General features: G+C 37.2%; 1 protein-coding gene across 7 annotated transcripts in view; it reads left to right on the forward strand.

Moving 5' to 3' along the window:
- Nucleotides 1-25,042, forward strand: part of ARMC8 (armadillo repeat containing 8) — a 105,214-nt gene that overhangs the window by 35,847 nt on the left and 44,325 nt on the right. For 4 of the 7 annotated variants that reach the window (XM_082459787.1, XM_082459789.1, XM_082459790.1 and 1 more), the window contains 10 exons: nucleotides 3,335-3,406; nucleotides 4,768-4,910; nucleotides 5,015-5,112; nucleotides 10,323-10,415; nucleotides 15,384-15,464; nucleotides 17,447-17,522; nucleotides 17,619-17,709; nucleotides 19,356-19,416; nucleotides 21,416-21,616; nucleotides 24,664-24,759. In XM_082459787.1, the coding sequence (XP_082315913.1) occupies nucleotides 3,335-3,406; nucleotides 4,768-4,910; nucleotides 5,015-5,112; nucleotides 10,323-10,415; nucleotides 15,384-15,464; nucleotides 17,447-17,522; nucleotides 17,619-17,709; nucleotides 19,356-19,416; nucleotides 21,416-21,616; nucleotides 24,664-24,759 (1,012 nt within the window). Of the gene's footprint in view, nucleotides 1-3,334; nucleotides 3,407-4,753; nucleotides 4,911-5,014; nucleotides 5,113-10,322; nucleotides 10,416-15,383; nucleotides 15,465-17,446; nucleotides 17,523-17,618; nucleotides 17,710-19,355; nucleotides 19,417-21,415; nucleotides 21,617-24,663; nucleotides 24,760-25,042 lie in introns of all 7 variants that reach the window. The other 3 variants (XM_082459793.1, XM_082459792.1, XM_082459788.1) reach the window with 3 other exon arrangements.

Genomic DNA, 25,042 nt, shown 5'->3' on the forward strand with positions numbered 1-25,042 from the left:
AAGAAGTAAAACTGTCACTGCTTGCAGATGACATGATACTATACATAGAGAATCCTAAAGATGCCACCAGAAAACTACTAGAACTAATCAATGAATTTGGTAAAGTTGCAGGATACAAAATTAATGCACAGAAATCTCTTGCATTCCTATACACTAATGATGAAAAATCTGAAAGAGAAATTAAGGAAACACTCCCATTTACCATTGCAACAAAAAGAATAAAATACCTAGGAATAAACCTGCCTAAGGAAACAAAAGACCTGTATGCAGAAAACTATAAGACACTGATGAAAGAAATCAAAGATGACAGAAAGAGATGGAGAGATATACTATGTTCTTGGATTGGAAGAATCAATATTGTGATAAACTCTACTACCCAAAGCAATCTGCAGATTCAATGCAATCCCTATCAAATTACCAATGGCATTTTTTACAGAATTAGAACAAAAAATCTTAAAATTTGTATGGAGACACAAAAGACCCCAAATAGCCAAAGCAGTCTTGAGGGAAAAAAACGGAGCTGGAGGAATCAGGCTCCCTGATTTCAGACTATACTACAAAGCTACAGTAATCAAGACAATATGGTACTGGCACAAAAACAGAATCATAGATCAATGGAACAGGATAGAAAGCCCAGAGATAAACCCATGCACCTGTGGTCAACTAATCTATGACAAAGGAGGCAAGGATATACAATGGAGAAAAGACAGTCTCTTCAATAAGTGGTGCTGGGAGAACTGGACAGCTACATGTAAAAGAATGAAATTAGAACACTCCCTAATACCATACACAAAAAGAAACTCAAAATGGATTAGAGACCTTAATGTAAGACCGGAGACTATAAAACTCTTAGAGGAAAACATAAGAAGAACACTCTTTGACATAAATCACAGCAAGATCTTTTTTGATCCACCTCCTAGAGTAATGGAAATAAAAACAAAAATAAATGGGACCTAATGAAACTTAAAAGTTTTTGCACAGCAAAGGAAACTACAAACAAGACGAAAAGACAACCCTCAGAATGGGAGAAAATATTTGCAAACGAATCAATGGACAAAGGATTAATCTCCAAAATATATAAACAGCTCATTCAGCTCAATATTAAAAAAACAAACAACCCAATCCAAAAATGGGCAGAAGACCTAAATAGACAGTTCTCCAAAGAAGACATACAGATGGCCAAGAAGCACATGAAAAGCTGCTCAACATCACTAATTATTAGAGAAATGCAAATCAAAACTACAATGAGGTATCACCTCATACCAGTTAGAATGGGCATCATCAGAAAATCTACAAACAATAAATGCTGGAGAGGGTGTGGAGAAAAGGGAACCCTCTTGCACTATTGGTGGGAATGTAAATTGATACAGCCACTATGGAGAACAGTATGGAGGTTCCTTAAAAAACTAAAAATAGAATTACCATATGACCCAGGAATCCCACTACTGGGCATATACCCAGAGAAAACCGTAATTCAAAAAGACACATGCACCCCAATGTTTATTGCAGCACTATTTACAATAGCCAGGACATGGAAGCAACCTAAATGCCCGTCGTCAGATGAATGGATAAAGAAGATGTGGTACATGTATACAATGGGCTATTACTCAGCCATAAAAAGGAATGAAATTGGGTCATTTGTAGAGACATGGATGGAACTAGATACTGTCATACAGAGTGAGGTAAGTCAGAAAGAGAAAAATATTGTATATTAACGTGTATATGTGGAACCTAGAAAATGGTACAGATGAACCAGTTTGCAGGGCAGATATTGAGACAGATGCAGAAAGCAAACGTATGAACACCAAGGGGGGAAAGTGGTGGGGGTGGGGGGTGGGATGAATTGGGAGATTGGGATTGACATATATACACTAATATGTATAAAATGGATAACTAATAAGAACCTGCTGTATAAAAAAATAAATAAAATAAAATTCAAAAAAAAAAAAGTACTGTCTCCCTTTTATTTACAAGGCAGGTACAGTACTGAAAAATACAGTTTTCTTTAGGATTGTGCAAAAAAGGCTTTCTGTTTTAAAACTATGGCCAGAAGTTTCCAGACACTCTCATAAACTTCTGAAATGCCCGTGGAGGCTCTGATGCCTTCTTCCATACTTTGAGAATCACAGTGTTCTAATGTTGTATATTAAGGTAGCACTACTGACCAATTAGCGTAAGCTTTTTTTATTAAACATTTTATTAGTACTGGGCTTATTTTAAGCTATTTATTTTTTCTCTCCCTGTCCTTTGGGAACAACCATGTGTTTGTGAACCAACTGGTCATTGATATTCTTATTATGGAATAGAGTTTTACTCCTGGTGAAGTAAAGATCTAAGTGTAGCTAGAGTAAAAAATACTGGTGAATATGTGGGAAATATAAAAGATTTTTTCTCATTTTTAAATCTCCTTAAAAGATAAGTGGCTGTTTAAGGAAAAATAGTACAATATAGGGAATTCCCTGGTGGTCCAGTGGTTAGGACTCCGTGCTTCTACTGCAGGGGGCATGGGTTCGATCCCTGGTGGGGAAACTAAGATCTCATAGCACAGCCAAAAAAAAAAAAAAAAGTACAATATATTATGTTGTTTCTAACTAATTTAAAAATAAAATCTATGACAGCAGCTCAAAGAATGGATGGGAAGATGGAAGTATATGCTTGCAAGACTCTTACAATACACATGAGATGGGACAATATCCCTTGAAGATTGACTGTGTTAAGTTAAAAGGTGCATATTGTAAATTGTATGACTGTGTTAAGTTAAAAGATGCATATTGTAAATTGTAAAGCAACCACTGAAAAACAACAAAACAAAACCCAAAGAGGTACAGCTAATAAGACAATAAAAGAGATAAAATGGAATCAGAAATATTCAGTCCAGAGAAGTCAGAAAAAAAGGAAAAAAGTAAAGTCATTGTCCCTGAAACAAGATCAGATCTGTTCTGTGGGCTGGCTGCTTTTACTCCCTCCTCCCAGAGCTGTGCGTGAGAAGATGGCCTATATTTCTTTTTATTCAAAGGATTGGTAGCCTTTTTTGAAGAACTCAACTTTCCTTGTATTGGAAGTCTTTTGCCAATACTCAAGATGTCTCTCATTCCCCCCTCCCCCCACCTTGCTACTCTCCTGTTTTACAGCCCCAGGTTTATAAGGTACCTATCTCTTTCCCTTCTCTTTGGCACTCCAGGTGGAAAAGCGTCAGTGTTTTCACTTTGTCCCTAACTTCTGTACTTGCCAATCCAAGATGTTGCATAATAAAGATAAAGTGGGATGCATTGATCTTTTATTTTTCTGTGATGTCTCAGCATACCTTACCCTTTTCTCTTTCCCCTGAATTCAGAGACATGAAAAATGCTGTAATTGGAAACAACAAGCAGAAAGCCAACCTCATTGTTCTAGGAGCTGTTCCAAGGTAAGTTTGCTGTCATCCCCTTTTCTGCTATTCATACTAAGTTTTGAATGTATTTCTCATTCTCAACCATAAGACCTATCTTTTTTCTGTATTGTCTGTTCTCTTATTTTTTTTTTAATAAATGCTTTGAAGTATATGAAGCATCTCTTTAAAAAAAATCAAGGTACCAGGGAATGGAATATGAAACAGATGTATTAATACTTTTTAGAGGTTCAGGAAGATCATTGACCCTGCAATAAAAGGATGTGTTGTGTAGATAAGCAGTGTACACCAGCCTGAATCTTCCCTGTCTCCTTTGTGCTCTGGCAGTTTTTGTATGATTGGATAATTATTTATTAGGATTCTCAAAACCTTTTTTGAATTTAAAAAAAATTTTTGGTTTTTTAACCCTGCTTTTCTTTTTTAATTTCTAATTTTTTCGAATTTGCTGGTTTTTAAGTTAACATAGAAAGTTTGATTTCTTCTGATGAAGCTAATAAGCTTCCTTTTGGTAGACAGTGACAGTTGTATAACTTCCTCTTTGCCTTTGCTACCCAGAACTAAGTTTTATGTGCGATTGCTGTAAGTTTTTCATTCAGAATTTTTTAATGTTTTGGTTTTTTCTCTTTCTTCTTTTCTATCTTTTAATATAGGATTAATGGCTTTATTGTTTTTATTGTGATTGACCTTTGGTCACTATAAAGCTGTCAGCAGCCTTTCTTAGGGAATTAGTGCTCAGTATATATAAATATGCTTTAGGGGGCATGAAGGTTCTACATTAGAACATAAAGGAGATGGTCATGAGTGGTGGATGATTAGAATTTGGGGAGTATTTATTTGGCAGGCTGGCCTGGAATAGAAATAGGATCTTCTGATCTCCCAAATAGGAGGACTGGAGAAAGAAGAGAGCTTCCCTTGCTTGAAGAGCAGCACAAGGACTCTGAGTATTCCCTCCAGGCTAGATCTCTGTGATCTCTGAACTGCAGTATTGGGGATTCAAGGTCCTTAAGATCCGGCAGCACTTGGCTTTGGGAGTCTTCATATCCTGGAGTGGCAGATAACGTGGACTGTGGTGCTGCTGTTTCCACAGAGATCACTTGTGGACAACTTTCAGATTCACAGTTCTGATAAACTAAGATTATATGATAGTTCTGTTGCTCAAAATGAAGAAAATCTCTTTAGATCCACCCCCACTCGATATTCCATTATTAAATTAACAGCTTATATAAAAATATGACCATTTCCTAGCCCTCTATAAGCTCACCAACCATATTTTCAGTGTGTGGGATGTATTGGTAGCCTTTTTCTGTAACACTACTTTTAGCTAATGTTTACTTTTAAGTTTTTTTGTCTCTTCTGTTTATCAAGTTCTTTCTTTTTAGATTATTGTACTTGCTTCAGCAAGAAACCTCAAGCACAGAGTTGAAAACTGAATGTGCAGTGGTATTGGGAAGTCTTGCTATGGGTACTGAAAACAATGTTAAGTCTCTACTCGATTGCCATATTATCCCTGCCTTACTGCAAGGTATGTAAAGAAGTCATTTTTATACAAGTAAAAATTAGAATCAGTTTGCAGAGTTTTAAATATGAGTTGAAAGGATGAGTCTCAAATCTGTTTTCTATTAATAGGACTACTGTCCCCAGACCTGAAGTTCATTGAAGCTTGCCTCCGATGCCTGCGCACCATCTTCACCAGTCCCGTTACTCCAGAGGAACTACTGTATACAGTGAGTTTTAGGTGTTTTTGAATCATCAGTTACATTTTACTAACAGCATACTTCTAATTTATTGGGTTGGCCAAAAAGTGCCTTCAGTTTTTAAGTAAAAATGAAAGACACATTTTTCATTTTCACCAAGAACTTTATTGAACAACGTATTCACCCTTTTGTTCCACTACCTTCTGCCATTTTTCAGGCAGCTTCATAATTCCATCTTCCCAAAACTTTTTATCTTTTTGAGCAAAGAACTGTTCCAGGTGCCTTTTACAGTCTTCCAGGGAATTGAATTTCCATCAAGAGAATTTTGTAAAGATCTAAATAAATGGAAATCCGAAGGTGCAATGTCTGGTGAATACGGCCGATGAATCAGAGCTTCCCAGCCAAGCTGTAACAGTTTTTGCCTGGTCATCAAAGAAACATGCGGTCTTGCATTATCGTGATGGAAAATTATGCGTTTTCTGTTGACTAATTCTGGACGCTTTTCATCGAGTGCTGCTTTCAGTTGATCTAACTGTGAGCAGTACTTGTTGGAATTAATTGTTTGGTTTTCCGGAAGGAGCTCATAGTAGAGGACTCCCTTCCAATCCCACCATATGGACAACATCACCTTCTTTGGATGAAGACCGGCCTTTGGTGTGGTCGGTGGTGGTTCATTTCGCTTGCCCCACGATCTCTTCCATTGTACATTATTGCACAGTATCCACTTTTCATCGCCCACCACGATTTGTTTTAAAAACGGAACTTTTTCATTATGTTTCAGTAGAGAATCGCATGTGGAAATACGGTCAAGAAGGTTTTTTATCCTTAACTTATGTGGAACCCAAACATCAAAGCGGTGAACATAACCAAGCTGGTGCAAATGATTTTCAGCGCTTGATTTGGATATTTTGAGTATGTCGGCTACCTCCCACGTGGTATAACGTTTATTATTCTCATCCAATGTCTCGATTCGATCACTTTCAACTGGTCTACCCGACCGTGGAGCATCGTCCAACGAGAAATCTTCAGCACGAATTTTGCAAACCACTTTTGACATGTTCAATCAGTCACAGCACCTTCTCCGTACACCGCACAAATCTTTTTTTGCGTTTCAGTCGCATTTTTACCTTTCTTGAAATAATAAAACATAATATGCCAAAAATGTTGCTTTTTTTTCTTTCGTCTTCAATATTAAAATGGCTACACAAAAATTCACCAATTTTGATAATGTCTTTTTTTAAATGCACACTGATATGACAGCTGTCACATACAATCTAACAAAATTGTTTTGAATAGAGTTAAAGACAGCGAAGTGCTACTAGAGCCATCTTAACGGAAAAAACCGAACGAACCTTTTGGCCAACCCATGCTTAGCATCTCAAAACTGATCTTAACTGTGATAACTGTGTTGTAGAAAAGTCTCAAGAAGTGTTTGAAGTCTTGCTAATTTGCAAATATCAAACGTTCTAAGCTTTGTAAAGAAGTGAAAGATCGTCTCAGATCTTGAGGAATTTGTAAGCTGGTTTTTTTTTTTGGTTTTTGTAAAAAGACCCTTCTTAATTTCCTAATAGGTACAAATTAAGGAAGTATATTTAATGCACTCACTATATATAGGTTAAGTCCAGTAGAGTAGGCATTGTAGAGAAGGTAGAATTCGACCTGGTCTTGAATAATGGATAAGATTTCAAGAAGTGGAGAGAAAAGAAGCTGTTCTAGGAGACATCTGTGTAAGAGAGAATATGCAGCACAGTGGACAGAATAGTCTAATGCAGGAAGGGAATCCGTGTTCATTTCGGCTGGAGAGGTGAACCAGAAGCAGCTTGTTAGAGGCTTACTTACCAGGCTAGAATCAGAATACGCTTGAGAGAATCTAAAGATCTTTAGAGTCATTCAGTGGTTTTCAAAAACTTCAGGGATTATTAGGGGGTGTTTCTGTTTTTTTTTTTTTTCCTTTTTTTTTAAATTTATTTATTTATTTATTTATGGCTGTGTTGGGTCTTCGTTTCCGTGCAAGGGCCCTCTCCAGCTGTGGCAAGCAGGGGCCACCCTTCACTGCGGCGCGTGGGCCTCTCACCATCGCGGCCTCTCCTGTTGCGGAGCACAGGCTCCAGACGCGCAGGCTCAGCAATCGTGGCTCACGGGCCCAGCCGCTCTGCGGCATGTGGGATCCTCCCAGACCAGGGCTCGAACCCGTGTCCCTTGCATTGACAGGCAAACTCCAACCACTGCGCCACCAGGGAAGCCCTAGGGGGTGTTTTTATCTGTTGATTACTTGGGACTTTCTTAATAAAAATTATCCAGACTAGTATTTTTCAAACTCTTATCCACAGTCCACAGTAAGATTGATATTTTCCACTGCCATACTGTGTGTGTGTGGCAGAAAGGGGAGGGGGTGAGGGGTGGTGGAACATCCTGAGATAGTCTTCACAAAACAGTTCCATAAATCTGGTGCCTTCTGATTTCTGTTCTATCCTTTTTCATTTAAAAAAAATGCTGGTTGTGATTCTCTGAGCTGACACACAGAATGTCAGAGTTTCAAAGTGGACACATATGAATCAGAGATCTTGTCCAGAATCATGTTTTACAAGTATTTCAAGAATATAAGCAGTCACGAGGCATAGGCAAAGCAGGCAGGGAGAGGGAACATGCCACGTGCCTCCATAGTTTGTTTTTCCTACATTAGGCCCTTGCTCCTCTGGCTTGTAATGATGCATAAGGTCTGTGAGGTTTGTGGGTCACCTCACACAGCAGGGAGGCTCTAAATTATGAAACATCTCGATTTTATACCTCAGGGATTTGTGCAGCATTCTTCAGGGAGCCATGCCTCATAAATCCAAAGACTGTTTACTACACTGGTTCTCAAACTTGAGCGTGCACCAGAATTACCTGGAGAGCTCATTAAACACAGAATCCTGGACCCTACCTACAGAGTTTCTGATTCAGTGAGTGTGGGGTAGGGCCTGAGAATATGCATTTCTAACAAGTTTCCCAGTAACTTGAGATGCTACTGGTCCACGGACCACTCTTTGAGAACCAGTGGTTTACTGTAAGCACTTCTAAAATGGGGACATCCTCCTCAAAGCTTTCCACATAGAAGGGCTCTCCATCTGTTTTCCTGAAGGTCCAGTTGTCATGTTTACAAAGAAATTAAACCAATCACCCATCTTCTTTACCCTATAAGTTTCTCCCCAACCTCCAGCCCAGTAATGGGGGAGAAACTGATCCTGGTCAACTGATTTAGCTCCTTCCTCCTCTCTCTCTAAACTGATTTTGTGGCCCACTAACGGATCGTGGTGCATAATTTGGAGAACACTAGTCTACACAAACTTAACTTCTTTACATAAGAAAAATTAAGACAGGGATATTAACGTGACTTTCACAGAGAGAATACCTAAATTGTGAAACAATTTTATCCCTCAGAGACAGTGGAGAATCCATGAAAAGTGTTAGGTGGGACAATGACGGAGAGTAGTATTTAGGTGTAACTAACTGACATCTGTGAGTTGGATTGTGTAGAGGCCAGCTACCACGGCAACTCAGGCACTGAACTAAAGACAGCACAGTCCTGTTGAAGAGGGCAGGATGTCTAGTTTGCAATCCTGTTTATCAGATGGGTGACTTTGGGGAAATTATGTAACTGTTCTTTGCCTTGTTTATTCAACCATAAACTGCAGATATAGAACACAGTTGGCAGAAAGGACACAGGTGTGAAGAAATGGGATAGGGGCTGTTGTCACAGGAAAACGGAGGGATGAGAGAGCAATGGAGGAAAGGAATGAGGTGGAAGTAGTTTTAGGAGCCTAATAGAGGCTCTTCCTCTCAAGTGCTTCTTCTCTCTCAGCTGTTACCTACTTCCCTATCATCTGTCAATGGAACCACTGTCGTCGTTATTCCTGCCACCCCAACCCCGCATCTGTAAAATAGATGCGTACTTTACATTCTCATCTCTTCCCTTTTTTAAATGAATTTAGTAGCTGACTTTCTTTGAAATTTTCTGAGTGTTGTTTATTTTTTTCGTCCACGCCACGCCGCTTGCGGGATCTTAGTTCCCCGACCTGGGATCAAACCTGGGCCTATGGCAGTGAAAGCGCTGAGTCCTAACCCCTGGACCACCGGGGAATTCCCTCATTTTGTTTTTAAACTGCTTATGACAACACAGGGTTATACTAACAGGCAAGGGGAAAAGATTCTACTTGTAGGCATCAACAACCTTCTGTTTTCCTACTTAGCTTTTATGTATCTTGAGCATTCTTTTCTTTCTGAGGGAAACCCCAAATCTTGTTTATCCCAACAGTGGTATTCTGGTATTCTTTTAAGTTTCCTTCCTTGCCCTCTGTTGTCTTTTGTCAAAGGGTGGTCTGTGGACCAGCAACATCAGGTATCAGTTGGGAGCTTGTTAGAATGGAGAATCTTAAGTCCTACTCCAAACCTAGAGCATCAGAATCTGTATATACAGAATGTCCCCTGGGAACATACACGCAATGCACATTCATATTTGAGAATTATTGCTACAGGACTTGTGACAGCATTGACTAGGGGGCTTGAGCTAAGTCTCCTTTTCCATCTGTGGTTCAAGCCAAATATTATTTCAACGTTTAATTCTTTTTGCACTCAAGAAAGAGGAGATTTTTGGAGAGCCCTGCAGCAGGTTGGGTGGATTCTTCTGTCTTGTCCTATACCATCATGTATGTTGTGAAGTGTCAGTAGTAGGCAGAGAGTGTGCTATAAGTGAGAAGTTGCTATGATATAAATTGTGAAGACTGAAATTAGCTAACTACAGTTGTTATGAGTGTTAACCTGTTGCTGATACTTACCAGAACATCTCAGAGATCAAAATTGTCAACTTTTATTTTAATACAGTAATTCCTCCTTATAAGCAATACATTATTACATACCTTATTAATATGTCACATTTTGGTTTCAGAATAGGTTTATGTCAAGTCTTATTGAAATGATTTTGTTTTATTGTGGAGATGTAGGCTGTTTATGGGAGAGAAATTGAGAATTTCCTGTTCTTGTATTTTGTTGTCAAGGATGAACATCGAAGCCCCTTTCCTTGTCCTTTGCCCAGACAGTTTTGATTGCCGTGTTGCTTTTGTGTTGTGTTCCTTAAAGAGACTTGATTTACTGTCATTAAGATAAGAGGCTTACATATGTATCTGCTCGTGGAAATCATTTGTTAGAGATACTCACTGTGTTTGAGTTTCTTGTTGCTGTGCTCTTCTTCCCTTTGACTCCAGGATGCCACAGTGATACCGCATCTCATGGCGCTGCTTAGCAGGTCCCGCTATACCCAGGAGTACATCTGTCAGATCTTCTCACACTGCTGTAAAGTAAGAACCAGAACAAATGTTCTCTATAATATAAAATCTTGCATGTCCTCAGGAGATGTGCCTTCTGTGTGTATCCTCCTGTAGCTAATCTATACACATATAAGCAGACGTATGTATGTATTTTCCCCTCTTTTTTTTTTTTTTGACACAAATGGTAGCATACCATACATACTGTTCTGCACCTTGCATTTTTCATTAACATCTTGAAGGATATTCCATATCAGTACATAAGGAGTTTCCTCATTCTTTTTTTCTTAAACAGTTGAAGAGTATTTTATTGTATAGATGTCAATAATTTATTCAACCAGTCCTCTATTGTTGGGCATTTAGCTTGTTTCCAATCTTATTTCACAGCAGTGATGCAGCAAATACCCTGTATGTAAGACATTTTATAAGAAACAGAATTGCTGAGTCAAAGAGTGTGTGCATGTGTAATTTTACCACATGTTGTCTTATATGGAGGTTATACAATTTTATACTCCTACCAGCAGTATATGCTCATGACTGTTTTCCCACACCTTCAGTTTCCACATCGTTGGAAATTGTTTTAAGTGACCTCTTATAAGGAGAACTAAGAGAGATTCTTCTCTCCTCTTTGTTGAGAGGAGTTTCAGTTATTAAAAGAGCCTGAACCTAAACTGAAGAGTGCTCTGCAGTGCTATTTATTTTGCTTCATAGTTTACATATTGAGTGTACTCTTTTGATAACCATAATTTGCTAACTTTTAACCAAGTCATTGTTTATCTTCTGATAAGTTTTTCAGGACAGCATTACTTACCTACTTATCACTTATAATGCAAATATAAAATGAAGAGTTTGGGGAACTATAGGAAAGAAGGAAAGGTGAACAACTGCATACTAAACTAAGAAGATCACAGATCTATGCTATTTTAGGACAGTTTCCCAAATATAAATTAAATCAGTTGCTTTCAGAAAAAGTAACTATAGATTATAACTAACTACAGATTATAACTTAAAACCCCTCCCAAATCCTAGCTGTCATAGCCTATTCTATTCTATATAAGACATTTAGAATTTAAGATTTTTGTCAAGTCTCTGAAGTTTCTCTTCCTGGATTGCTTTGTGAGCATGTAAGCCAACTCACAGGACCAGGGATGTCAATTCCTGAATCTCTTGAGGTGGGCAAAGAAAAGCTTTGAGAAAACAATTTCCAACATTAAATGATGTCTTATAGCCAACCCTGGTAGATAGGTGGAGAAGGATACTCCAGAACTATATGCCTCATTACAGATCTTTCAGCATCTAGATGCAAGTGCTTGAGAGCACGGCATCTACTAGTCATAATCACAGTAATCCCAAAAGGACACTGAAAATTGGACCTGGAGGTATAACTACTACATGTCAAATTATGAGAAGTTTGAATAATCCTATTCCTGAAGTTACCCAAATAGTTTTTAGAATTGCTCTTCAGAAACTTCTCAGTGCTTTTAGGCTTGCTCATCTGAAACTTCTCAATGCTGTTTTAGCTGAAATCATAGATAACGGAATACTGTTAAATCACTAGTTCTTTTGCTGGAGAGAAACTTATGCTGAACAAGAATTTACAGGCACCCTCATGCCACTAACAGAACTGAAGAAAATTAAAAACCTGAACTCAGCTTTCTTTTAGCCTGATAATTAGCATTTGCCATGGTAATTAGATGACCCAATTTAAGTAGTCTGAGATATAACTAGACCTCAGGAAACATTATAGCATGTATAAACCCAGTGACAATAGTAATAGTCTAAAATACAGTATTAATTTCCCTACTGATACACTAACAACATGTATCTTTGAAAACAACTGGTCTGATGATCTCTGTATTGTCATTAATTATAAAAACCTTTTATTTTCATTTTGTTTATGAAAACAATAAATAAAAGTCATAGTAGCATTTTAAGACTCATTTACAAATTTTCATATACTAGTATCAATATTAAATAAATTTACATACTTTGGGCAGGGGAGACAGAAAAAGAGATTTCTAAAGCATTTGTGTTATAAGCTAATCATAGTTATATTTTTGAAATTCTCTCCCTGATTTATTAAGGAGCAAAAAAAGGCTAGTAATAATATTAATTGGAATTCTAACTTCTACATTGTTGCCACTTAAGCAGTGACTCAGATTTCGAGACCTATCTTTTGGGGTTTAGGATCATGAGGGCTTATGTGCTTCCCACCCTGAGAGGCTGTTTCACTAACTCCAGGTTCATGCAGGTTGATTTGGAGAGACTAAAGAGAAACTTGATAATGGAATAATAGTTCCTCCTCTTTAGTTGGTTCAGTCACTAATTCCTTCCTTGCAGTTGTTTTTACACAATCCTATCTATGACCATAGAGAGGAGGAAGAGCTTCGTTTGTAACAAATATTTGCTGCAATTTGGGCAAAGAATGTGAGGGATTAAAAAGTACAATATCCTGTAAGTGGTGGGAAACAGTTACATACAGAGAATTGCACTGTGCTTCACCATCATTTATAAATATAACTCCAAGACTGGAAACCATCTGAATGTCTAACTGTAGGATACTAGTTAAAGTATGGGACATTTGTACAATGGATTAAGGCCAAAAAAGAAATGAGAAAGCTCTTTATGTACTGATATGAGTGATCACTGAGATGTATTATAAAGGAAATAAAAGGTTTAGAGCCATGCATATATATACTTATATATGTATGTATAGTATATATATAGTATTTATATGTAGTATTTTATATATTATATATATATATAAATATAAATATATAGTATTATCCTACCATTTGTGTTAAAATAGGGGGAAGGAATATACTTGTGTATTATTCTTTGTCTTGAAGAATATAAAATAATCTATTAGTATTAGGTCACCTCAAATCAGGAGAATGGATTGGCTGAAGACAGTGGAAGAACAGTGAGGTACAAGGGGGTAGAGGCAGCCCCCTGCCTACTTAGCTGTTCTGCTAAACATAGCCTGTATATAAATCAGGGTGTTAAAATTTATAAGGAAGGCAAAAAAACCTTAGTCAAGGCTAATTGAGGCTTATCTTCATAACTTATTCTAGTTACCTACTTGTGGTAGAAAAAATGGGTCAGATTCCGAGGAGACCCTTCTTTTCCTTGGCTCCCCCTTTGTAGTCTCCACCACTACCCTTATAATGAATAAGCCAGAGACTCCTACGTTTCAAATGAGTCAATTAATAGTGAGGCATTAGAAAGTACCAAAAATACGTGATGGGGGTTTGCTTGAGTAAACTGTGGAATATTATATAGTGATTTAAAATAAGGGGCTTCCCTGGTGGCGCAGTGGTTGGGAGTCTGCCTGCCAATGCAGGGGACACGGGTTCGAGCCCTGGTCTGGGAAGATCTCACATGCCGCAGAGCAACTGGGCCCGTGAGCCACAATTGCTGAGCCTGCGCGTCTGGAGCCTGTGCTCCGCAACGAGAGAGGCCGCAATAGTGAGAGGCCTGCGCACCGCGATGAAGAGTGGCCCGCGCTTGCCGCAACTAGAGAAAGCGCTCGCACAGAAACGAAGACCCAACACAGCCATAAATAAATAAATAAATAAATAAATAAATACATTTAAAAAATAAGAAATTAGAAGTTAGAAAATGTATAGAATCAATTATACTTCAATTTTTAAGATGTATGTAAATTAAGAGAGAAATTGCTGAAGTGTTTTTTTTTTTAAGGGCTCTTTTAAAAAATGTTTGTTTGTTTATTTATTTAGGCTGCACCGGGTCTTAGTTGCGGCAGGCAGGATCTTTAGTTGTGGCATGAGGACTTGTTAATTGCTGCATGTGAACTCTTAGTTTTGGCATGCACGTGGGATCTAGTTCCCTGACTAGGGATCGAACCCGGGCCCCCTGCATTGGGAGCACAGAGTCTTACCCACGGGACCACCAGGGAAGTCCCTAAAGGGCTCTTAATAGTATGTAAAATGTTTAGGGGATTGTTGCCTATAAAATAGAGTATGGCTCTTTTATTATTCAGAAGTATGAATGCTAATCTTCCCACTTCAAATGATGGATATTTTGGTCCGAGAAAGAATGAGCATCTGCAAGACAGTTGTAACTTGGCTAAATAGTGAGTTGGAGAAGTTGGTTTGAGAGCTTTTTTTCTGGACTAGGAACTGGTTTCCTCTGGTGAACCCAAATAGGTAACCTACCTTTCAGTGCTACACTTTTCTCTCCTAAATTATGATAAGCATGAAATACCATCCTTGCCTTGGCTTTAATTGACTTTTCATTATTTGAGTGAATGGGTGGGACATAAAAGAAGTGAATTAAGTACTGGCAATTTCAAAGCCTTGCATTAATCTTTAGCTTGTGCCATTTTGAAGATCTTAAGTAAATTGATTAGTAGAAAACAGAGTTGGTAAAAAATAAAATACCTGAATTTTCCTATTACTTCACTTTCTTACTCTAAGAAGTGATAATTTTAAGAGAAGTGAGAGAGAAAGAGAACTAAAACATGTTTACTTCTCAGTTATGCAGTGCTGTGTTTCCTACCATCCACTGCTCCAACCTCCCAGATGTGTTGAGGTAGCTTAGGATCTGGTCCAGTTTCTCTGTAATTAATTAGTTTTAGAGTTCCCCTGGCTAGGTCATCAGCCTTAAGTTGTAAGAATGACTACACTGTCTCCTGTGGGCATAGGGTAAGGGTGTGCACATGAAATGCAGAATTTGGAGTGCTTTTGTTGCTGTAATGGTGTGAGGGCCTATGCCAGGATAGCTTCTGTGCCCCCTTCCTTATTTGGGGAGGTAAGGAGGCAGCGGTTCTATGGAACTGAGATGAGAGGTAAGATATAACAGCCCTTTGCAGGACTGAAAACAGTGTCTATCCTGCTTTTTGGGAATGGGTTTATACAGGAGAAGGGTAACTAAAAATTCTACATTGTAGTGAATGTGGTTTTCTCCATTTAAGTAAATGTTTTATTGGAATGAATCATTACTCTTCTTAATGTATTATTATATTCTCTTTTCTTACAGGGTCCAGATCATCAAACAATTTTATTTAATCATGGTGCAGTTCAGAATATTGCTCACCTACTAACCTCAGTATCTTACAAAGTAAGATGTTAAAAATTATGGCCAGACTTTTATACTTTATTTTGGGTTTCTAGAGTCTTGGTCTGGAAAGAAGCACACATGTTTTGTTGTTTCTTTGGTAGATATTGTGATCAAGAATAGTATTTTATCAGTAAAATGTTATGGGGCATTGTTTTACCTGTAGAGAGAGTGCACTTAAAAAAAAATCTACCTTGCCTTTCCTTTTTTTTTTTTTTCTTCAGGATATGATTGTGGTATGAGTTCCTATTGATTTTTACCTGTGATCATTAGTAGTCTCTTCTGGTATGGTGTCAGTGCCAAAGTTGCATGTGAGGTCATGCCTTGAAGTATGTAGGAGCAATGGCTTGCTATAACAGGAAAGACCTTGGATTTCCTATTTGAAACCTTTATTTAGCCACACTGACTCAAACTTACAGCATATACCCACATATACATCAACATTTAAAATGTGTTCTGTTTTGTATTTTGAGTTAAAAAGTCAAGGGTTTTCAGTTGTGTTAATTAAATTTCTTTACTATCTTTTATATATAGGTAAGCAGTGTCATGATATACTATCAGGCCTTTAGTTAAAACTTTGGTCATTTCATTATTGTCCAACTGGTAAGTTGTAGCAAATATTGGGACACTGTCTTTATTGTGTCACATTAGAACTAAATATGCTAGGAATTTCCTGTAAAGCAGAGAAGCTGTCATTTTTGTCCTCTATCCATTTGCACTGATCCTAGTCTGCTCTTTTTGTCCTTAGCTTTTTTACAGGTCTGGCCTGCTAGTATGTACGTTTTCCCTACCTCAGACATCCAAAGTTAGATCTTGGTGAAGATCTCACAAGAATAGGAATGGGGAATGGAACCAGCTTGAAACTAGCCAGAGGCAAGGGAAGGACATATATACTGAGAGCTGCTTCCTCTGCTCTGTACCGTGTGTAGGCTGAGACCAGTCAGCACTTGTATGTCAAGAAACAGTTGCTGGGGTGGCGATTTACTGTTCTTGTTCTTCTCCATCCTCTAGCTTCATTAACTCCCCCAGTTCTTCATTTCTTTCTTTTCTTTTCCACACTAGACTTCCTTATCTACTGTGGCAAGTTACAGGTTGTAGAAGGAAAAAGGTTTTGGTAACATTACCCTTGCCAAGGTTTGCTCCACTGTCAGACTGTCATGAACATACTCTAGGTTCCACCTGTAGGCATGTGCTTGTGCTGCAGAGCATTGCCCAAGTGAGGGACAGAGCTTCTTCACACCTCAGCTACCTATCCTGCCAATCTCAGGCTCCACAGAAGAACATCATATATAGACTCAGGCTTGGAAGTGAGGATTAGGTCATCTGGTGAAAGCTGAACGGAAAGAATGAAAAATAGCAGCTCTCATAGGAGCTCCTGCAAATTATAAAATATGTTGTATGTGGTCAAGAGTTTGAGCCCTTGGTGTCATCCCAGACCAGTTACCTAGTTTTGCGGTATAGTAACATAATTCATAAGTATTTCTAAAGTTAAATTAGTTTAGTCCTTTTCGAACTTTTATCATAACTTTCTTTCCTCTCGTGTTCTCCTCCCCCACTCCCCATCTCCATCCCATACACGACTACAAGAGTACTCTTTTTTTTTTTTTGGTCTTCTCTTCAGTTCTCTGGTTTGTAATTTGGGAAGAAGAAATGTCCCACTTGAAAGGCAATTAGTAATTGTTATTAAGTTCCCTTTGCCTTACCAGCATTGTATTTTTTACAGCGTTCTTTTAAATTTGAATAGGGATTTATCTAGTTCCATTTTAGTTGCTACTTCCTCCCTGTTTTTTCTTATTTCAAAATTAATTTTAACTTACTGTACTCTTCAGATATACAGGTCTTATTTTTATTCCCTTGACTCCTTCCTTTAGTACTTTAGGCAGATTTAAATAGATATTTCTTCAGAAGAGTTTAGATTCTGAGACATTAAAATTCATATTTGCAAAATTAAAATAAATGCTTTGTTTGTTCGTTTATTTTTACAGGTTCGAATGCAGGCACTGAAATGCTTCTCAGTTTTAGCTTTTGAAAACCCCCAGGTATCGATGACCCTGGTAAATGGTAGGCTGGAACTTTCAGTGGCACCTACACAATTTAATTTATGAACTTTGTAGATTTAAAGAATTCCTTAATCCTTGTTGTTTGTTTTATTTCTAGTTTTGGTTGATGGAGAATTGTTACCACAAATTTTTGTGAAGATGTTACAGAGGGATAAGCCCATTGAAATGCAGCTCACATCAGCAAAATGGTAAAGGTCAAGACAATGTGGGAAGAAAGACAGTGCTTTATCAATTTAGAGTATTTTTGGACAGCCTAATGAGCTCACTTTCAATCCCCATCTTGTTTTGGGATTTTGAAATTTGAAAGTCATGGGATTATCTCATATCTTCTTAAATAGATGTGAGTTTTATACTCAGTTTACTACTAGTAGCATGCAGAACAAGAACTCTCTTATAACATCTAAGACTACCTACAGAAAATTACTTCATTACATTCCCTTCTCCTTGTATTTCAGTTGAAATAACACAGAATTAGATCAGATTTAACCAACACATATTATGCTAAGTATCATGTCAGGAAAACATAAAGATACAGAAATAGTGAGGATTAGTTGAAGTTGATAACCAAGGCATGATTTCAGAGAATGTGACTTCCTCATCTTTGGAAAAACAAAACAAAGATTCCTCATAGAGGTGTGACCATTTATAAGATAGTTATGTAATGTTCTTATTAGCACAGTTCCTGGCTCATGTAAGCATTCAGTACATGTTAATTCTGTAATTATCAATACATTACCAGATAGGTTTAACACCTGTTATGTAGGGTTCTGTGCTAAGTGAATGGTTTAGTTTCAGTATTTAAGAAGCTGTGGCTCTCTAATATTTTGGCCAGAATGAGGAATTTTCAGTGAATCACTCCTGCATCATGAATTGTTTTCTGTTTGTTTATATGATTTGTATTTTTTGTTTGTCCGCTTTTTTGTCTTCAAAACTGAGCATTTGCCTTTTTGTTAGTAAGGTAATACTCTCATGGAACTGGTTTCAAAAAACAATGTAGTAACAAATCTTAAGATAATGATAACAGCTATAAAGAGTTCATCGCCTACAGTATAAGTACGGAGTTTTACTGACTTGTTTATAACTTTCCCTAGAAGCCAGAACATGGGGTATTTTCGGTTTTTTCCCTTCAGCTTACCAAAGGAATCTAATTCAAAAAGGAAATCCATTAATTTAAGTTTCTTAATTGCTTAATGTTCAGCACTTGCTTAGAGAGTAGAAAGTAATTGTATTCTTATTCACGGCCAGATATAATTGTGAAGGTGAATTGTTTTTCAGTAGAGCCAAATCACTAATTAATTGTCAAAGACACTACTGGTAACCTCTGACTAGTTAGTTAATATCTTAGGGATAGCTATAAGTGTTACAAGTTAAATGCTTCTTCTGTGATACTTCTACCACTGCTATTGGAGTTGAAATATCCCAACTTAACTTCATTTAAATTTAGATACTTTGTTAACTTTATATTTTATTTTAAATTTTTTTCCTTTTTATTATGGAAAATTTCAAACAAAAGTATAGAGAAAAGTATAGAGAACTCCAGTGTGCCCAGCACCTTGCTTTATCGTTTACCCATTCATTCGGCCATTTATTTTTAAAACAATTTTGTACGTATTTTAAAAAACTTCTGGCTTACTGTCTGCCTATATCGGATAGTTTTCTTTGACTATTTAATTAACAGAATCTCAGATAAGGGAGTGTCAAAACCTTCTCCCTCAAGATAAGTAAGAGTAGTTGTCTTTTTTTTCCCCATAATATCTTAAAGGCAAGTAGGTCGTCGTTTTTTTTAAAGCTTTAAAACACAAGCAAAAACTTACTTTCTGCCATCTTATTCCAGTTTAACTTACATGTGTAGAGCTGGAGCAATTCGGACAGATGACAACTGTATTGTATTAAAGGTGAGCGAATTAATTCTTTCTAAAAACATGTGAAAATTATCCAGTCATATAAGTGTTGAATATAAATATTTGTATTCCTATTTCTTTTTACACATTTATCACTATGGTATGTGTGCACAGCATGAAATAATATTAAAACACCATGCTTTTCAGTGGGATGACATGCAGTTTTAAAAAATTGGTTTTAGATATGTTTTGAAAGTCAAAGTAAATCTTTCCTTGTCAAACCTTTTTCACTTTTATGGTAATTAGAAGGATATAAAAATTATAAAAATGTGTAAAATTCAGGTTAAATAGAAAATACATTTTAGTCCTTGGTTTTCATTAAGTTTGCAACACAGTTTTGTAGGCAAGCAGTTCACTAACTCTATAAGGACTTTATTTCACCCACATGGCAGATAATCAAAAGGCATAATGAGAAAGAATAAGTAAATAACACATGAAAGCAATCATCATTATTGTGGTGTGTGTCAGATGCAACTAGAACTCAGAAAAGCCCAGATAAAAGACTAGCCCTAAAAGTCCTAAGACCTGGATTCTGGTTTTAGCACTTCCACCACTGACTGGGTCGGTAGCCTCGGGCACATCCCTTATTCTTGTGGTGCCTCAGACTCCTAATTATGAAAATGGAAGCAATAATTCCTGCTCATCTATCCCAAAGGGTTATTGAGAATAACAATATATTAAATACATTAAACAGCTTTTAGTTATAAAGAACAGAACAACTGTAAGTAAATTGATAGTGTGTCACTTTGTGAATGTGAGATCTCATTATCAGTGTTCAAAATGAACCCAAGGATAGAAGAACATTAAGAAGATTAATGTTTCCTTTAGTCTTTGGTGAAGCAAGACAATTTAATGAGATCTGAGGACCCCCTAAGTAAATAGCACTGCACAGAGTGCTAAGGGCTTCCATGCCCTTCCTTAACTGCTCTACCCCTCCTTTTCTTTCTCACTGGTAAACTAGGTTAATAGTATCTTCTTTGTGTAGTAGTTGTGAGCATTAAATTCAATAATCCATGAATTTATGGTATTGATAAATGTTGGTAGCTGTTCCAAGGAAAATAAGAATAGGCTTTCTTCTTGGAAGCCTAGAGTCGTATTTAAAAGATGGAACCAGCCTGATAAGAAGTCAACAGTGAACAATAAAGTGCTAAACTCTGTGGTCAAGCTGTAATAGGAACTTAGAAAAGAACAAAGCATAGTTGACTGCGGTTGTAGAGGAAGTCTTTCTGTAATTCTGATGTTTCAGTTTCTATTTCCACATTATCCTTTAAAGTTGATTCATCAGCCTTAGAAATATAAACATGGGATATTTTTATTGAGAACCTAATGTAGATAAATTACCAAGACCAGTGCCAAGGTTTTTGAAGGACCTCAGAAGTAAAATTGGACTAGTAGATAGCACAGTCATTCCAGGGAGTTCTCTGGAGAACTCAGGAACTATGATTGATGCATTTCACTTGGATTATAGGAGAACTGGTAGAATCTGACTAATGGGAAGATCACTGAGTTTTTAAAGCTGTATTTTGTTTTTGCAACTGTAAGTATTAAACTCTAAACAAAAAGGAAAAGATAGCATACTTTTTCTAAGGCAAAATCGTTCCTAATTTAACTGCTGGATGTATTTTAGGTAAATAAATACATAGACAGGGCAGGAGCATCAGAAATGATTTATTAAGGATTCTTAAATGTCTTTTGTAAGGTTTTACAATAAAGCTTCAGTCTTACCAATCACAAAAGCCTAATTAGACTTTATATTAATGTGCTTTGAATATATGGGAGTTTAGTGTGCCAGTGTAAATGATTAATATGCACTGAATTTTGTGTGTTTTTACATTCCAAAAAAAAACTTTTATTCTCTGAAAGTCTTTATTGAAACATTTGATCACAAACATGACTCCCAGTAAAAACTGTTGGGTTGATATAGTTACTATATGATCTCCATCATGCTTTTGCGTTTACCAAAAAGCAAATAATTAATATCACTACCTTCCAGACATTGCCTTGTTTGGTTCGAATGTGCAGTAAGGAGAGGTTACTAGAGGAGAGAGTTGAAGGAGCTGAGACACTCGCCTATCTGATTGAACCAGATGTTGAGCTACAGAGAATTGCTAGCATTACTGATCACCTCATTGCCATGCTTGCTGATTATTTCAAGTATCCCAGCTCTGTGAGTGCCATCACTGATATTAAAAGGGTATGTTCTCTTTTCCTTTTCAGCAGCTCAAGAGAGGGATTTTTAAAAGGATTTTCTTACTGTTCACCACTTTTGAACCAATTGATAATTAACAGTTCAGAGCCCTTTTAAATAAAGAAATCTTTTAGTAACATAGATGATGTCACTTTGAGTTTTTGAATCCAGTTTGTTTCATGTTTATTGTCAGAAATTTTTTAGTAAGGAGATAATCAGAAAATTGCATCCCAAATTCCCAGCTAACCCCAAAATAGTGGGGTCTCTAAGCTGGTTATTGACATTATATCAACATCATCTAATGCTATTGAAAGTCCCAGAATCAGCTTTGTCACTATATTCTCATTCTTTAGGACAAGGGTAATCTTTTGTTCCAGGCAACTGAGTGGCTTTATTTTACTCTCCGCCACTGTCTTTTTCTTTTGCTACCTTTTCTTCTAATTTTTGCCATCTCTTCTTTCTTTTCTGCAGTTTCATACTGTGCTTTGGGCCTGCTAGTGACAGCTAAAGCACCATCTAACCTCTAGTTTGAGACCATCAAGGACCAAATTGTGCTAACTTTTTCTCAAACTATAAGTTCCTCAGAATAGGTAGATATTCTTTTTGGCTTTGTTTTTCTCAACGTGTTTGTCATATCCACTTCTCTAAGCATGAGAGATAAATATTCTGTTAGAGAAAGTTTATTTAAGGAGGTCATGGTAGAGAGAGCATTGCCTCCTAAATAGTAACCAGTACTGTTTCACAAATGTGACTGTATTTTTGATGCCACTGGTCCCAGTGGTAAATTTTTTTAAACTATTCTCTTGACCTCTCCCATGCCCCTGAGTTCCAAAAAACTTCATCCGGTAGGCAACTGTTCATTTGGCATTTAACACTGAAAATAAAACAAACTATTAAGGGTATAACTTTTCTCTGTCTCAGAAAGGGCCTAAAATAACTTCCATTGATATTTGTATTAATGTACACTGCCCTTTATGTATTAAAGTTACGTGCCTGCTCTTCCTTCAGTAGTATTGTTTTTCTAGTATAAGTGATAGGTTATATTGAAGCAGCTGCCTTGTCTGTTTTCCCTCTGGCTGCTTGCTCACTGACACAGTAACTCAAAGTACAAAGACATATGAGCAAGTCCTAACTACAGCCTCATGAACACCCTTAGCTGACCATCGCAGCAAGGCAAATAGAACACTTTGATGGACATGAGAGTGAGGAAACATAGTTACAAGAACGTCTAGCTTACACATGTGCAAAACATTTAACTAGTATCTAGAAGATTATCCCTTTTCTTAGGGTTTTTCCATTTTATTTCCATCACAGTAAAACTGGAATAATAATAACTTTTTTTTAAATCTCCTAAACTTGAATATTAGTTTGTTTTGTCGTCTTTATTTTTGATGATGGATTATCCAGTGGTTTCTGACATACAAGTATAGGTACTAGACCCATAAGAGAGACTTTTTTACATGTTAATAAATGTGTGATTTTCATGGTATTTTAGTCCAAGTCAGTATTCTAATAAATGTTATGACTGGAAAGTAGTTAAGACATAAGAATAGATATTTTAGAACTTACACATCAAAATGAGTGTCGTATATTGGGAGGTTCCTCCCATAACCCATCAGTACCTGCTTTGATCAAAATATTTGGGAGCTACTCTTAAGAACTGCCTTCAGAACCACCCCAACTGAGTTTTAGTTTTTTACTGTGGAGTTTTTGTTGTTGTTGTTACTCTAAATGATGTTACCCAGTTGGATTTCCCCCTCTTCACACACCAGTGACAGTTAACTTAAAACTCTCTTAGTCGATGAAAATATGTTATTATTGTCAGGGTTTTCTTGCTAGTGTGCCATTCAGTTCTTTAGGAGTGTTCAAAAGAGGGTCTCAGAATATTATGAACAACACCTACATCTTTGCATAAGGGTGAACCTTTCCAAGGCAACTCATTTGGAAAAAGTTGTAATCATTTGGATAAGTTATATCTCTTAGTTATAAAATTATTTACTTTACTGATATGCCTTATATATTTACTGGTTCATATTTAGTCACTGAAAGTGTCCTGAGAACACGCTTCTCTTTTATTTTTATGGTAGTTTGGTGATAAATCAGGTATATGGAAGAATTGATAACTGAGAAAGCCAGTTATGCATATGAAAAGATAGCATTAATTGTTTCTTACCAGTAATAATTTTAATAAATTTATCCCAAAAAAGCCCCCTGAACATAATTCTCAGATAGCTGTAATAGACAGGTAGCAATGATTACCATGGTCTGTTGTTTATTTAGCATTTTTACAAAGGTTTTCCTGCTTCTAAAAGCTTTTTAAATGCTGAAATTTGGTTAACACTATTAATGTTTGGGAAAACCTTCTAAAGATACTGTTGCAGCAGCACTCAAGTTATCAGCTGTATTCCAGGTTAGAAAGGCCTGAGTGTGCCATTTTTTTTGTTTTTTGTTTTAATTTAATTAATTAATTAATTAATTAGTTGCAGCATGTGGGATCTAGTGCCCTGACCAGGGATCGAACCCAGGCCCCCTGCATTGAGAGTGTGGAGTCTTAGCCACTGGACCACCAGGGAAGTCCCTGTGCCATGTTTTTGAGAGCATTTCAAAGAGTTGGTGGGAAATTCCCTGGTGGTCCAGTGGTTAGGATTCTGCGCTTCCACTGCAGGGGACATGGGGTCGATCCCTGGTTGGGAAGCTAAGATCTCGTGTGCCACGTGGCACAGCCAAAAAAAAAAAAGAGCTGGTGCAAGCAAGTAACAGTGCCACTAAAGCTGCCATCTAGCAACACTGAATTTTTAAGGCTCAAAGGTTCACAAAGGTTTTTCATATACCGGTGTCACATTTTAGACAGAAGCAGACTGCAAGAATTCCAGGTCATGTTGACACAGACACAGCAAGGTCTCAGTCATATGTGAGCAGAAACCCAAAATAACCAGCACTGATAACGTTAATAGTTGTTAAAACATATTTTTCCTTCAACTCTACTTTATTAGTTTTATTGAAAATTTAATTTGTGGACTGGGTTGGAACATATCTTTTTTTCCCTCCCATAGCTTGATCATGACTTAAAGCATGCTCACGAACTTCGCCAGGCTGCATTCAAGCTCTATGCCTCTCTCGGAGCAAACGATGAAGACATCCGGAAGAAGGTGAGTCTGGGAGAGGGGCGTCCCCCAGTCCTGACAGCCAGCAGGCAGGGAGTGACGTCAACCTGAAAGTCGTGGTGAAGAGCACTAACAGTGACTGTTTGAATATAATAAAACAGAGTGACTAAAGGCATAAATGAAGAATGAATGGGACCCGGATTTGGGGGGTTGTTTGTTTGTTTTTAGAACATAGAGTGGCATGGCCGTGCTGGAATGACAAATAACTGGCGTGCTTTTTTGTGTCATTAATATGGATTATTGTGTTGCACATTTTTGCATGTGTTCT

This window comes from Balaenoptera physalus (assembly GCF_965194825.1).
Source record: "Balaenoptera physalus genome assembly, chromosome: 4".
In the NCBI taxonomy this organism is placed as follows: Eukaryota; Metazoa; Chordata; class Mammalia; order Artiodactyla; family Balaenopteridae; genus Balaenoptera; species Balaenoptera physalus.